General features: G+C 66.3%; 1 protein-coding gene across 1 annotated transcript; it reads left to right on the top strand.

Annotated features, from left to right (window-relative positions):
• The first annotated feature begins 380 nt into the window (after positions 1-380).
• KIF7 (kinesin family member 7) lies at positions 381-14,344 on the top strand. The gene is made up of 19 exons (XM_081124348.1): positions 381-445; positions 1,913-2,264; positions 3,412-3,612; positions 3,931-4,324; positions 4,550-5,087; positions 5,211-5,321; positions 5,810-6,037; positions 6,845-6,993; positions 7,368-7,483; positions 7,817-7,969; positions 8,561-8,763; positions 9,802-9,999; positions 11,181-11,306; positions 11,406-11,582; positions 11,666-11,881; positions 12,320-12,526; positions 13,031-13,229; positions 13,322-13,468; positions 13,639-14,344. Exons 2-19 carry the CDS (start codon positions 1,937-1,939, stop codon positions 13,980-13,982), a joined length of 4,035 nt encoding a protein of 1,344 aa, XP_080980474.1. The 5' UTR covers positions 381-445; positions 1,913-1,936; the 3' UTR covers positions 13,983-14,344.
• Positions 14,345-14,346: the final 2 nt, after the last annotated feature.

The following is a 14,346-nucleotide window of genomic DNA, read 5'->3' as shown; positions in this document are numbered from 1 at the left end:
AGTCCGGAGCCGGGAAGCCCGCCCTCCCCCCGCGCCCGAAAGGGCCCTGGTTCAGCTTGGCCGCCTGGCCATGGCCAGAGCTCGGTGTCCCGGCCGCGGGCAGCGGGCTTCCCCACCTCGGGGAATCAGGCCGGCCTCTGGGGTCGGCCGTGGCGCCCCCATAGTTGGCCGAGCCCGCGCTGAGATCAGCGCACCCCGCGAGCGACCCTGGGGGTGCCCGGGACACGTGGCCCCGCCCCGGGCGCGCGCTCGCCCCGCCCGCCCGCGGACAGACTCGCCGGCGCCGCCCCGCCGCTGCCGCAACCCCCCCAAAGCCCGGCGGGCGGGGCTGCGGGGAAAGGCGGGATTGTTTAGGGGGCGGGGGTCCCGCTGACGGCATCAGAGCGCGCGGCCTTGGGGCTCGGAGACTGGCTGCGGGGCGGGGGGTGCGCCCGCACCCCTGCAGGTGAGTGGGGGGCCCGGGAGGGTGCGCGGGCCGAGCGCTGGGAGCCGGCGCCCCAGGGGAGCCCATCCTCGCTTTCCAGCCTCCAGGGGGCCCTTCCCGGCGCGCGGGGAGCCCCCCTTCCCTAAGTCGGGGAGTCGGGGGGCCGACACCCCGGGCCTGGCCGGGCTGCGAGGCGAGGCTCTGCCTTTGTGGCTACTTTTCCGAACTTCCCGGAGCCCCGGCCTTCGGTGCCGGGCGCACGGTTCGGGGCGCAGAGAAGCGGGGACCCCCAAGGAGCTGAAAAAAAAGTTCAGGGTGAGCGGGGCCGGGACCGCTGTGCCCCCAGCTGCGGGCACCCCGCGGGGACGGAGTGATTTCATGAACCAGAAAACCGCTGCAGGCGCGGAGAGAAGCTCAAGACAGGAGCGCGAGCCTCACACACGCCCCCGACGGCACGGGAAAAAATAAAATAAAATGAAAATGGAATGCTTTAGGTGGAAGGTGTGCAGTCATCTCGAATCTTCCGTGAAACTGGGAAGGAAAAAGGAGTTTGGTAGTTTCGGCCACGGTGCGCGAGGAGCGCGCCTTAGGGTGGAAAAGGCACCGAGTGGGTGCGTGGGAGACACGAATGAAAACCCCCACTGAGGCAACTTGTTGGGCCTGGAGAAGGACTTCAGCCAGGGACCCCCTGAGCGGATTGACCACATAGATGTAACTTTTTTTTTAAATATGTTTTTATTGATTTCGGAGAGAGAGAGAGAGAGAAACATCGATGATAAAAGAGAGTCACTGCTCGGCTGCCTCCTGCGCGCCCCCTGCTGGGGACCCAGGAGCCCACAACCCCGGCATGTGTCCTGACCAGGAATCGAACCCGTGACCTCTTGGTTCATAGGCCGATGCTCAACCACCGAGCCACACTGGCCGGGCGCACATCACTTTTATTGCAATATATTGTTAAAATGGTCTATTGTACTGTTGCTAATCTCTTACTGTGCTCAGTTTGTAAATTATCACAGGTATGTATGCAAAGGGAAATACAGTAGATCCAGGGTTCGGTACTATCCGTGGTTTCTGGCGTCCGCTGGGGGTCTCGCAACGAACCGAGGGATCTGTTGACTTTTTTTGAAGAAAGGGAGTGTGATGTGACAGAGGCAGAGACTGGAAAACCCAGTGGGGACGGGGTGTCTTCCAGGAGGCGGGGGCACAGGGGAAGGGTGCCGCTGGCACACAAGCCCTTGGGTGGCAAGGGAAGGAGTTAGGCCCTTATTTTGCCGGTGATGAGAGCCGTGACATGTGGCTGTATAGGACTGTAGGGTGGCCCTCGCAGCATTTGGGCTCCAGCCTCTGGGGTACAGAGAAGGCTCTGAACTTTGACCTCCATCCCTCCAAGGTCAGGAGCTGCAGGATCGGGCTCCAGGTCACCTGCAGGGTGAGTCCAGCCCCTGGAGCACAGGTGCTGATGGCGGGGGGCCCTGTTCCTCTCCACAGGGCCTGGAGCAGCCCTCCCTCAACATGGGGCTGGAGGCGCAGAGGCTGCCAGGGGCTGAGGATGCCCCGGTGAGGGTGGCCCTGCGAGTCCGCCCGCTGCTGCCCAAGGAGCTGCTGCATGGCCACCAGAGCTGCCTGAGGGTGGAGCCGGAGCACGGCCGGGTCACCCTGGGCCGGGATCGCCACTTTGGATTCCATGTGGTGCTGCACGAAGACTCGGGGCAGGAGGCCGTGTACCAGGCCTGCGTGCAGCCCCTCCTGGAGGCGTTCTTTGAAGGCTTCAATGCCACGGTCTTCGCCTATGGGCAGACGGGCTCCGGGAAGACGTACACCATGGGGGAGGCCAGCGTGGGTGAGTGGCCCTGCCCCGTGCCCGCCTGGAGGGGCCTCAGTGGCTCCTGCATTTGTGCCCTCGCCCTCTTGCTGCCGATCCCGGTTGAAAGTGGGGATGCTGGGGGAGGGGGAACAGTTTCCTGAATAGATCTGCAGCCCAGGGTGGGACCATGCATGTCAGTGGGCTGGGCAGGGCCAGGAGGAAGGGGCCTTGTCAACTGCACAGAGGCAGGGCCACGCTGTCTGGTTTTGGGGACCTCGGCGGGAGTTGGCTGGTCTCTGCAGGTTGTCAGGATGGTCAGGAATCCATGATCTAGTCAGGGTGTCAGAGCAGGGACTGTCCTGGAAGAGACGTGCCCCGGCTGCCACATGGTAGGGCCGCGGGCTGGTTCCAGGAGGCTCTGGAGCAGACTTTTGGGAGAGAGACTTTTGGGCCAATTGAGGGAACTGCCCCCTTTTAAATGGTATGAATGTTTTCTCTTGGGTTATAAAAGTGTGTTTGTCATAAAAAATTAGAAAAATACAGAAAAGCACACAGAAATAAAGCTGCCATTAGAAATCACGCAGCTTGTTAGGGTTCCAGTTTCTTTCTCTTCGGAAAGTCCTATACTTTTTAAGAAAATGTTGTACCCAATTTTTTGTACCCTGTTTTATTTTGTGAACAATATATCATACACATGCCTCTATGTCATGAAATACTCTTCAATTTAATTTTTTTCATGGCCCCCTGGCATTCCATTGTGAGTATAAGGTAATTTATTTAAGCAGGTCTCCCTGTTGGGTCTTGGGATGGACACTTAGGATGTTTGTTTGTAGTTATGAGGAGGAGGGCTGCTCTGAACATCCTCTTATTACTTCTTTGGGATAAATTTAGGAGGTCCTTTAGATAACAGCATAGACTATGGTAATGAGCTCCCCGTACCCGGGGGTAATCAAGCCAAGGGTATCTGGGGATCTGGCAGGAATGTCGTGGGGGGATGTTTATATCACAAAAGGGGTTGCTTGAGCCATGAGAGGTTGCTTCCAACTCTGAGATTTTATGGCTCTGCCTGACGACCCATCCCGGCTTCCGCTGCGGCCTCCTCTATCCTGGAGCCCCGTCCTCCAGCTGCTGGCAGGGGCCCCGGGGCCTTGGATCTCCAGCTGGGGGCGCCGTGTCTCCCTAGCCTCCCTTCACGAGGACGAGCAGGGCATCATCCCGCGGGTCATGGCCGAGGCCTTCAAGCTCATCGATGAGAACGACCTGCTCGACTGCCTCGTGCACGTGTCCTACCTGGAGGTTTACAAGGAAGAGTTCCGAGACCTGCTCGAGGTGGGCACCGCCAGCCGCGACATCCAGCTTCGGGAAGACGATCGTGGCAATGTTGGTGAGGACACCCCAGGCCGTCCCCCGGGGAGCGGAGGGGCCACCCGGCTTGGGGACGCTTCTCCGGCTGGAGGCTGGCTGCCTGTCTGGGAGGGACACCGGCCTGGGCAACCCAAGCTCTGGAAAGCTTTGCTTTGCTCTCCCCTGTCTCCCCGACTCTGGGTATATACCTGTGCACCCCAAGAGGGGCTTTGAGGCGGGCATGGGGGAAGCCGGAGCCCCTCCAGCCCAAATCAGGGTGGGCAGGGGCCCGGGGGGAAGGGAAAGGGGCCCCGGGCCAGGAAGAGCCGCCCTGGGCTCACTGCCTTGCGCCCCGCAGTGCTGTGCGGGGTGAAGGAAGTGGCCGTCGAGGGCCTGGACGAGGTGCTGAGCGTCCTGGAGATGGGCAACGCGGCGCGGCACACGGGGGCCACCCACCTCAACCGCCTGTCCAGCCGCTCGCACACGGTCTTCACCGTGACCCTGGAGCAGCGCGGGCGCGCCCCCAGCCGCCTGCCGCGCCCCGCCGCGGGCCAGCTGCTCGTCTCCAAGTTCCACTTCGTGGACCTGGCGGGCTCGGAGAGGGTGCTCAAGACGGGCAGCACGGGCGAGCGCCTCAAGGAGAGCATCCAGATCAACAGCAGCCTCCTGGCCCTGGGCAACGTCATCAGCGCCCTGGGCGACCCCCAGCGCCGGGGCAGCCACATCCCCTACCGGGACTCCAAGATCACCCGGTGAGCCCGCGGGACGCGGGGCGCGCGAGGGCCACTCCTCTGTCGCGCCTCCCAGGTGGCCTCTGGGCGGAGCTAGGGGAGGCCAGTGCAGGGGGTGCGCCCCCCGTCGGCTTCTGGGGCGCGCAGCCGTGCAGTCTGAGCCTCAGGCCTGATGTGGAGTCGGGACCACGGGCCCTGGCGCGCGGGGGAGGGGGGGTCCCTGACGCGCCCGCCTGGCGTCCCCAGGATCCTCAAGGACTCGCTGGGCGGAAACGCCAAGACGGTGATGATCGCCTGCGTCAGCCCCTCGTCCTCGGACTTCGACGAGACCCTCAACACCCTCAACTACGCCAGCCGCGCGCAGAACATCTGCAACCGCGCCACCGTCAACTGGCGGCCCGAGGCCGAGCGGGCGCCCGAGGACGGGGCGGGCGGCGCGCGGGGCCCCCCGCGGCACCGCTCGGAGACGCGCATCATCCACCGAGGCCGGCGCGGCCCGGGGCCCCCCGCCGCCCCCGCCGTGGCCGCCGCGCGCCTGGGCGCCGAGTGCGCGCGTTACCGGGCGCGCACCGACGCCGCCTACAGCCTCCTGCGCGAGCTGCAGGCCGAGCCCGGGCTGCCCTGCGCCGCCGCCCGCAAGGTGCGCGACTGGCTGTGCGCCGTCGAGGGCGAGCGCAGCGCCCTGAGCTCCGCCTCGGGCCCCGACAGCGGCATCGACAGCGCCTCCGCCGCCGAGGAGCGGGCCACGCAGGGGCCGGGCGGCAGGAAGGTGGCCAAGGACCAGGTGTGGCCCTCGGCGGGGGGGGGGGGGGGGGGGTCCGGAGAAGGAGAAGGTCCTCGGCCAGCCCGCTGTGCGCCCGCCCCCCGCGTCCGTCTATGACCAGAGCGCCGTCTCCCTGCCCCACAGGGAGACGAGGGTGCGCTGCTGGCCCTGCAGAGCCAGGTGGCCCGGCTGGAGGAAGAGAACCGAGACTTTCTGGCTGCCCTGGAGGACGCCATGGAGCAGTACAAGCTCCAGGTGGGGCCGCCACGTCCACGGAGGGGGTGCAAGTGAGCCAAGGAGGGGGGCGGAGGGGAGGAAATCAGCCAGGGCAGGTAGAGATGGGGGCATGTGCAAAGGAGCAGGTGCGTGGAGACGAGGAACGGAGCAGCGCGCGTGGGTGTGCGGGGTGGTTGCGAGCCTGGGGGGCCGGGGGACCCGAGGCGCAGCAGGACGGGGCCGGGGAGCCAGACCCTCCCTCTCGTCCCGAGGTGACTGGGTCAGTGTTGCGCCTGCTGCCACCTGGTGGCCGCGCCTGGCACGGACGCGGAGGTCTGGCAGGGTGTTGTAGGGGTCAGGGGACCAAGAGGTGGCCAGAGCTCTTTGGCCCTCCTCAGGGCCAGCCCACAGGGAGCAGGTGGCCTCAGGCCCCTCCTTCGGTGTCCCACGCGCGCTCCTTCCTGTCGGCATCCCTGTGGCACGGCCCCCACGCGCGCGCCCCTCAGCGCCAGGACCATGTCTTGCAGAGCGACCGCCTGCGTGAGCAGCAGGAGGAGATGGAAGAGCTGCGGCTGCGGCTAGAGCTGGTGCGGCCAGGCTGGGGGGCCCCGGGGCTCCTGCGGGGCCTGCCTCCTGGGTCCTTTGTGCCCCGGCCTCACACAGCCCCCCTGGCGGGCGCCCGCCCCCATGTGCTGGGCATGGTGCCCCCCGCGGGCCTTCCTGGAGATGGAGCTGGCCCTGAGAACTGGGGAGAGGTGAGGAGGTGGCGAGGCCGGGCGTCCGCTGGGCCTGTTGGACTGGGGGATGCTGGACAGAGTATCCCTCACCCCAGCTTTCGTAAGACCAGCTGTGGGATGCCCCTTTTTGTGTCCTTAGAGGAAGGGCCAAGGTTTGGGTGACTGTGGGCCCTCTTAGAAGGGCAGAGATTGCTTGGGGGTTGCAGAGGGCGTCCTGGGTTCCAGCACTGGACGGGAAGCTTGCACACCTCCAGAGACAGGGAGCTCATCACCTCTGAGGCCACCCCCTCTGTCTTTGGATGCCTCTCTTTTGGAAGTTCACTTTCCCATGAGCCCTGATCTCCCTGAGTCTCGTCTCTTGCTTCTGGTCCTGTCACGTGGGGCCCTTGGGACAGAGGCTCTGGGTCCTCAGCTCTCCAGTCCTGGGGGCCTGAGGAGAGGGAGGCCGTGGGTCTGGCGGAAGCCTGTTACGCACTGCCACCCTGGCCGGGTGTTGTTAGGGAGATAAGACTTGGGTGCCAGTGCCCTGTATACCAGACAGAACTGGCAGGTGGTCACCTGAGAGGGTCAGGTACTTTGGGAGCCGGGGGTGGGGTGGATGGGGCGGGGTGGGCATGGGGGGGCTCCTGCTCTGACTTGAGTTTGGAAGGCCCTCCCCCTGGTGTCAGCTGAGCTGGATCTTGAAGGTAAGGCAGGGCTTGAGGCAGAGATGTGGGTGGGCACACAGGCCGGGCGTGGGTGGGAGCGAAGATGCAGTGACGGAGGCGGCCCATAGAGGGAGCCCTGGAGGCCGCCTCACCTGAAACCCTGCCCTGCCCCTGGCAGGTGGCCGATGGCAGGGAGGCGGGGGCCACGCTGCTGGAAGAAGACAGGCTGGAAAATGGCTCTTCAGCTGCAGCAGAGGAGCAGGAAGAGGGGGAGCCGGAGGAGGGGGAGGAGCAGTGGCCGCCCCGGCAGGCCCTGCACCTGCGCAGGTGAGTGGGCCCCCGCTGTGCACCTGACAGGGACCGGCTCCGGGCCCGGGCTGGGGACCCTGTGGTCTCAGGGTGCCCTGACCTACATCGCCCCTGCCAGCCCTCGGGAGAGAGCAGACAGGAGCTGGGGCTCTGAACCAAGTCCCTGCGGGGGTGGGCAGGCGCCCGGTTCTTAGCCTCCAAGGAGGTCCTTGGCACCCCAGCTCCCCTGCACCCCCCAAGCTTGGCCCCTGCCTCAGGGTTCTGCTGGGCGGACAGGTTCTGTTGATGATGGGATGGGAGGCCAGTGCCCCGTCTTCCTGCCTCTGGCCTGGGCGGTGGCTGGGCTGGGGCAGGGAATGGGTACAGCGCTGATGCCAGCTTCCGGCCTCCAGAAACGGGATCAGCAAGTGCGGCCAGAGGGTGGAGGCCGGACCAGGGAGTCCACCCAGCAGGAAGGGCCCAGAGCTTCACCTCGAGGAGATGGGTGCAGCCACCCTGGAGCCCAAAGGCGAGCTGGGTGGGATGCAGAGAGGACCCTGACCCCTCCCTCCTCTTTCCATGGTCCTGACTGGCCACCCTGGACATTCCACGCATCATCCCTGGCATGTCCCCCCATGCACTCCCCTGCCTGCCCCCCCATGCACTCCCCTGGCTGCCCCCCCGTGCACTCCCCTGCCTGCCCCCCCATGCACTCCCCTGCCTGCCCCCCCATGCACTCCCCTGCCTGCCCCCCCATGCACTCCCCTGCCTGCCCCCCCCATGCACTCCCCTGCCTGCCCCCTTCCCCCCCGCCTCCCGCACTGTCAGGGGGGCCACGGCCTTGACAGCTGGCCTTGTACAGTGGTTCATGGGAGCAAGGCCCAGGCTCGGCGCCGCCAGGCGCCCGCTGCCACAGCCTCCGAGTGGCGGCTGGCCCAGGCCCAGCAGAAGATTCGGGAACTGGCCATCAACATCCGCATGAAGGAGGAGCTCATTGGCGAGCTGGTCCGCACAGGTGAGGAGCCGAGCGCGGTGGCCTCCCGCAGACGGTGGTTAGGGGCCAGGGCCAGATGACCTAGGTTTTTGATACCCAGCTGTGTGACCTTGAGCAGGTAGAACAACCTCTCTGTGCCTCGGTTTCCTCATTCCTAAAACGGGGATAGTAATCTATTGATGAGGTCATATGATTTCTACCCTTTCTTTTGTTGGTGTGGTGTGTTTCACTGATTGATTTGCACATGTTGAAACATCCCTGTGCCCCTGGAATGGGCCCCACTCGATCGTGACGTATTATTTTTTTGACGGACTGCTGGATGTGACTTGCTGGTATTTCGTTTAGGATTTTCATATCCGTAGTCATGAGAGATATTGGTCTGGAGTTTCCTGTGTGTTCTCCTCGCCAGGTTTGGAATCAGGGTTATGGTGGCCTCATAAAGTGTGTTAGGAAGCATCGCCCCTCCTTCAGTTTTTTGGAGGAGTTTAGGAAGGACAGGTTTTTAATCTCGGAACGTTTGGCGGAATTCACTGGTGAAGCCATCGGAATCGAGTGGATTGTCCTCGTTGGGGACAGCGGCCTGTGCTGACGAGGGGGACCCCCTTTCTCCAGGGAAGGCAGCCCAGGCCCTGAATCGGCAGCACAGCCAGCGCATCCGGGAGCTGGAGCAGGAGGCCGAGCGCGTGCGGGCCGAGCTGAGCGAGGGCCAGAGGCAGCTGCGGGAACTCGAGGGCAGGGAGCCCCAGGATGCGGGGGAGCGGTCCCAGCTGCAGGAGTTCCGCAGGAGGGTGGCCGCCGCCCAGAGCCAGGTGCAGGTCCGTGTCGGGACCCCGGGGCCGCAGCTGTGGCCACCCAAGCGGGGGCTCTAGGGATGAGCTCACTGTGGCCCAGGCGGGGAGGGGAGGCCCGTGCTGCTGAAGCCCCCCTAGGAGCCCACAGGGAGGGGGAGGGGTGGGCAGGGAAAGCACATCGACCCTTCCCCACGCAGCCTCCCTGACCTCACCCACCCGTCTGTCCTTCCAACGCCCATTCACTTTCCTCTCCGCCCATCTTCCCTCCGTCTGCCTCCCGGTCAGCCTGTGTCCCTCTAATCCATCCACCTGCTTATCAGCTGCTGTGACCAGCTGTCCGTTCGTCCGTCTGGCCCCCTTTATCGACCCACGCGTCACCTGTGCACCCTGCTCTTTATTTTTCCACAATCCCATCCCCCTTTCTGTCCACCCACCCTGTCTGTCCGTCCCGTCTCTGCCGCTGTCCATCCACCATTCATTCCTTCCTTCCTCGCTCAGGTCAGGCGTCCAGGACGCAAGACAGTGGAGCGGGGAAGGGCACGGGCTCTGGGCCCGGACTGTTTGGGTTTGAATCCCAGCTCTGCCATTTGCTAGCTGTGTGTCCTCGGGCAAGTTTCCTAACCTCTCTGTGCCACGGTTTCACCTGTTAACCGGGGCTGAGAGTCGTCATCCTTTCCGCTAGGACTGTTGGGGTCATTGAGCATTCGCAGAGCACCTGGTGTGGAGCCTGGTATGCAGCAGATGGCAGGGTAGCAGTCCCATTAGCATCTTGATGGGTTATTTTTTGGTTTTTTTAAATGTTTTTATTGATTTTAGAGAGAGAAGGAGGGAGAGGAAGAGAGAGAGAGAAAGGGGGGGGAGGGATAGAAACGTGGACCAGCTGCCTCCCGCGCGCCCCCTGCTGGGGATCGAGGAGCCTGCACCCCGGGCCTGTGCCCTGACCGGGAATCGAACCGGCGACCTCCTGGTCGACCCTCAACCACTGAGCCACACGGGCCAGGCCCTCCTGATGTTTCTCTTGGTCCCTGGACCGTGGGCCCAGCGGGGGCTGTGCCGTCGCAGGTGCTGAAGGAGAAGCAGCAGGCGACCGAGCGGCTGGCGGCGCTGGCGGCGCAGAGCGAGAAGCGGCTGCGGGAGCTGGAGCGGAACGTGCAGGTGATGCGCCAGCAGCAGGCGCAGCTGCAGAGGCGGCTTCGCGAGGAGACGGAGCAGAAGCGGCGCCTGGAGACCGAGATGAGCAAGAGGCAGCACCGCGTCAAGGTCGGGCCCCGGCCCCGCGCCCCCGCCCGGGCGGGACCGTCCCCAGCGCCCCCTTGTCCTCCCCGAGCGTTTCCCGCCTGTAGATGAGGGTTGTTATAGCGGCGCCAAGGCCAGGGCCGGGAACCCGATACGGGGACGGGCACCGCCTCCTGTAGGAGCCGGATCGGTGTTTGCTTCCCGTCGCTGGTCCCCAGCGCGACGCGGGGGGGGGAAAGTGAGGCTGGGGACACTGTGCAGGGCTGTGTTGGAGGGGCAGGCGCACCCAGGCTCTGGGGAGACGCTGGAGCGCACGGCTCCGCCCCTGCGCGCCCCCGGTCCCCGTGCCCCTCCCCTGCGCGCCCCCGGTCCCCGTGCCCCTCCCCTGCGCGCCCCTTTGTCCCTGTGCCTCCCCTCTGCACGCCCCCGGCCCCCGCGCCTCTTCCCGGGGCGCCCCCAGCCCCTGCGCCTCTCCTCTGCGCGCCTCCAGCCCCTGAGTCTCTCCCTTGCGCGGCCCGGGACCTGCGCATCTCCCTTGCACATCCCCAGCCCCTGCGCCTCTCCTCTGCGTGCCCCCAGAGCCCTGAACCTCTCCCCTGGTAGCCCCTTTGTCCCCGAGCCTCTCCCCTGCGCGCTCCCGGCCCCTGTGCCTCTTCCCTGCGCGCCCCCGGCCCCTGAGCCTCTTCCCGGAGCGCCCCAGGCCCTTGCGCCTTTCCCCGGCGCGCCCCCGGCCCCTGCACATCTCCTCTGCGCGCCCCCGGCCCCCGCTCCTCTCCTCTGCGCGCCCCGGCCCCTGCTCCTCTCCCTTGCGCGCCCCAGCCCCTGCTCCTCTCCTCTGCGCGCCCCGGCCCCTGCACATCTCCCCTGCGCGCCCCCGGCCCCTGAGCCTCTCCCCTGCGCGCCCCCGGCCCCTGCTCCTCTCCTCTGTGCGCCCCCGGCCCCTGCTCCTCTCCCCTGCGCGCCCCGGCCCCTGAGCCTCTCCTCTGCGCGCCCCCGGCCCCTGAGCCTCTCCCCTGCGCGCCCCCGGCCCCTGCTCCTCTCCTCTGTGCGCCCCCGGCCCCTGCTCCTCTCCCCTGCGCGCCCCGGCCCCTGCTCCTCTCCCCTGCGCGCCCCGGCCCCTGAACCTCTCCTCTGCGCGCCCCCGGCCCCTGAACCTCTCCCCTGCGCGCCCCCGGCCCCTGAACCTCTCCCCTGCGCGCCCCCAGGAGCTGGAGCTCAAGCACGAGCAGCAGCAGAAGATCCTGCGGATCAAGACCGAGGAGATCGCCGCGTTCCAGAGGAAGCGGCGCAGCGGCAGCAGCGGCTCCGTGTTCAGCCTGGAGCAGCAGCAGGTGGGCACCCCAGGGACACCCCCCGCCCGCCCGGTGGGGCTGCCCACCCAGCGGGGCTGAGCGCTGAGCACCCGCCCGCCTGCCCCCGCTTCCCCTCAGAAGATCGAGGAGCAGAAGAAGTGGCTGGACCAGGAGATGGAGAAGGTCCTGCAGCAGCGGCGCGCGCTGGAGGAGCTGGGGGAGGAGCTGCGCAAGCGCGAGGCCATCCTGGCCAAGAAGGAGGCCCTGATGCAGGAGAAGACGGGGCTGGAGAGCAAGCGCCTGCGGTCCAGCCAGGTGGGGGCCGCCCCCTGGGGTCGGGGCCACATACACCCCAGGACGGGGCCTGCCCTCCCCTAACGCCCTGGGTGCTGCCCCAGGCCCTCACCGAGGACATCGTGCGGGTGTCCAGCCGGCTGGAGCACCTGGAGAAGGAGCTGTCCGAGAAGAGTGGGCAGCTGCGCCAGGGCAGTGCCCAGAGCCAGCAGCAGATCCGCAGAGAGATCGACGCCCTGCGCCACGAGAAGGACTCGTTGCTGAAGCAGCGCCTGGACATTGATGGCAAGCTGCGGCAGGGCAGCCTGCTGTCCCCCGAGGTGCGCCCGGGCCTCCCGGGTGACGCCCGCGGAGGTGGGGCTGGGGCTGGAGCGCGTGCTGGGCGGGCCCCTGCTCTGGCCTCTTGTCTGGGACACACGGGCTGGGCCTGGTTTCCCTCCAGCTGGAGTCGGACCCTGACCTGTGCTGCTCTGACCCCGGCCCAGCATCTCGGCTCCAGAGTGGGACTGAGTGTGGGGACCACACCTGTGTTTCTTCCCCGGGGGTCCCACCTCGTCCTCCCTTCAGTGTAGGGTATTCTGAGCTCCTCTAGGGGCAGAGAGCAGCCTGTTAGCAGAGCCCCCGCCTCCCCCCAACCCCCTGGGGTTGGGCTGTGACAGCCCAGGACGAGGGGACACTTAGGGGTCAACTGTGGCTGTGGGCCTAGGACTTAGTCATTCAGGAAAATGGAACCCGTGACCCCCATGCGTGCCCCGCAGGAGGAGCGGACGCTGTTCCAGCTGGACGAGGCCATCGAGGCCCTGGACGCTGCCATCGAGTACAAAAACGAGGCCATCACCTGCCGCCAGCGGGTGCTGCGGGCCTCGGCCTCCTTGCTGTCCCAGTGCGAGATGAACCTCATGGCCAAGCTCAGCTACCTGTCGTCCTCGGAGACCAGAGCCCTGCTCTGCAAGTACTTCGACAAGGTGTGTCTGCACCGACCCCCCCCTCCCCAGCCCTGCCACCTCCTTCCTGAGCTCCAGGGCCGCCTCGGTCTCTCTCGGAAGCCTTTTCTACTCGGCAAAGCTAAGACCATGTCCACCACGCCTTCCGGGCTGATTGGCACCTCCAGGGTGGCCTTTGTCCCCATCGGTGGTTCTCAGCAGGGATGAGTGTGCTGGCCCGGGGTACATGTGGCCGTGTCTGGAGATACTTTGGGTTGTCACAACAGCAGGGGCAGAGGCCGGCGATGCTTCTCCACATCCTACCACGCACAGGACAGGCCCAGGCCCAGGCCGTCAGTGTGGAGGCCGAGAAACCTGGGCCTCCACGGAGCCCCAGGAAATCGCCACCTGGACGCCCCTGAGAAGGCGTCTGAGGGCCCCCGTTTTTCCTGGCGACGTCTGGCATGGGGCGGGCAGTGGTGGCCGAGTGCGGGCTCCCAGGCAGCGGGATGCGCAGCCAGGCCTAAGCCCGCGGCCTGCACGCAGGTGGTGACGCTGCGGGAGGAGCAGCACCAGCAGCAGGTGGCCTTCTCGGAGCTGGAGATGCAGCTGGAGGAGCAGCAGCGCCTGGCGTTCTGGCTGGAGGCGGCGCTGGAGCGGCAGCGCCTGGAGATGGACCGGCAGCTGACGCTGCAGCAGAAGGAGCACGAGCAGAACGTGCAGCTGCTGCTGCAGCAGAGCCGAGGTGAGGCCGGGCCCGCCCCGCGCTCTGCCCCGGCGCCCGGTTGTGCGCGCTCGCAGGCCCCCCCTCGCCGCCCTCCTCTCCCTCCCGTCTAGACCACCTGGGCGAGGGGCTGGCCGACAGCAGGAGGCAGTACGAGAGCAGGATCCAGGCCCTGGAGCGCGAGCTGGGCCGCGCCCTGCGGGTGAACCAGGAGCTGCGGCAGAGGCTGGGCGGGCCGAGCGCCCCGGGCGCGGGCAGGGGTGAGTGCTCCCGCACCCCCGGGTGCCTGCCCGCCTGGCTGGGCTCGGGCTCCCTGGCCTTGTGTGGGGAGAGGCCCTTCCTGGGTCACTTCCCTCGCTGCTCACTGTGCTGGGGCCCAGAGGGGGCTGCCGCCTCCCTTGCTGACCCGGGCGCCCCTTCCCTTCAGCAGGCGGGGAGAAGCCCCTGTGCCCCGAGAGCAGACAGCCCCCCGGAAACGAGGAGCTCCACGCAGCACCCGAGCCGCTCTGGCAGCCGCCCCTGGCCGAGGGCGCCCCCCGTGCCCGGGAGGAGGTGCGGGACCTGGTGCACGCCCCGCTCCCGCAGACGTGGAAGCGCTCCAGCCTGGGCGGCGAGGAGCAGGGCTCCCCGGAGGAGCCCCCCGCAGGGCGAGTGCTGTCTGTGGGGGAGGCGGGTCTGCCCTGGAACCTCGGGTCCGCGCCTGTGGCCAGGCCCCGGCGGGAGCTGCGGAGGCCCAGCCCGGGCATGATCGACGTCAGGAGAAACCCCCTCTAGCCGGGCAGAGCCCCCCGAGGGACGGTGCGCGTCCATTCTGCGAGGGAGTCCTCACCTCGCCCCACTCCAGGCCAGCTTCACACGACCGGTCAACCCACATGAACTGGACTGTTTTTTGTGGTTGTTTTTTTAAAGCAGACCCCCCACCACTCGCTTCCGTTAAGCGGAGGTGCCCACGGGCACCCCTGGCTTGTTTCAGGACAGCTCTGGTCTCTGTATGTGCCTGAGTCCTGGGGCTCCGCCCAGGCTGCTCATAGAACAGCCTGTGGTTTACGGGGTCGTGTACATGGCGGGAATTGGGAAACAGCACATTTTTAGAATTTTGTAAAACTTTTTTATAATAAATGACAAGTGGGAATTTTCA

This window comes from Miniopterus schreibersii (assembly GCF_964146895.1).
Source record: "Miniopterus schreibersii genome assembly, chromosome: 22".
In the NCBI taxonomy this organism is placed as follows: domain Eukaryota; kingdom Metazoa; phylum Chordata; class Mammalia; order Chiroptera; family Miniopteridae; genus Miniopterus; species Miniopterus schreibersii.
The sequence above is the reverse complement of the archived record's forward strand: the minus strand, read 5'-3'. Positions and strand labels throughout refer to the sequence as shown.

Coding starts and splice junctions, on each gene's coding strand:
- KIF7 (XM_081124348.1), top strand. CDS start 1,937: ATGGGGCTGGAGGCGCAGAGGCTGCCAGGGGCTGAGGATGCCCCGGTG. Junction 10,000..11,180: donor AGAGGCAGCACCGCGTCAAG/GTCGGGCCCCGG, acceptor GCGCGCCCCCAG/GAGCTGGAGCTCAAGCACGA. Junction 12,527..13,030: donor TCTGCAAGTACTTCGACAAG/GTGTGTCTGCAC, acceptor GCCTGCACGCAG/GTGGTGACGCTGCGGGAGGA.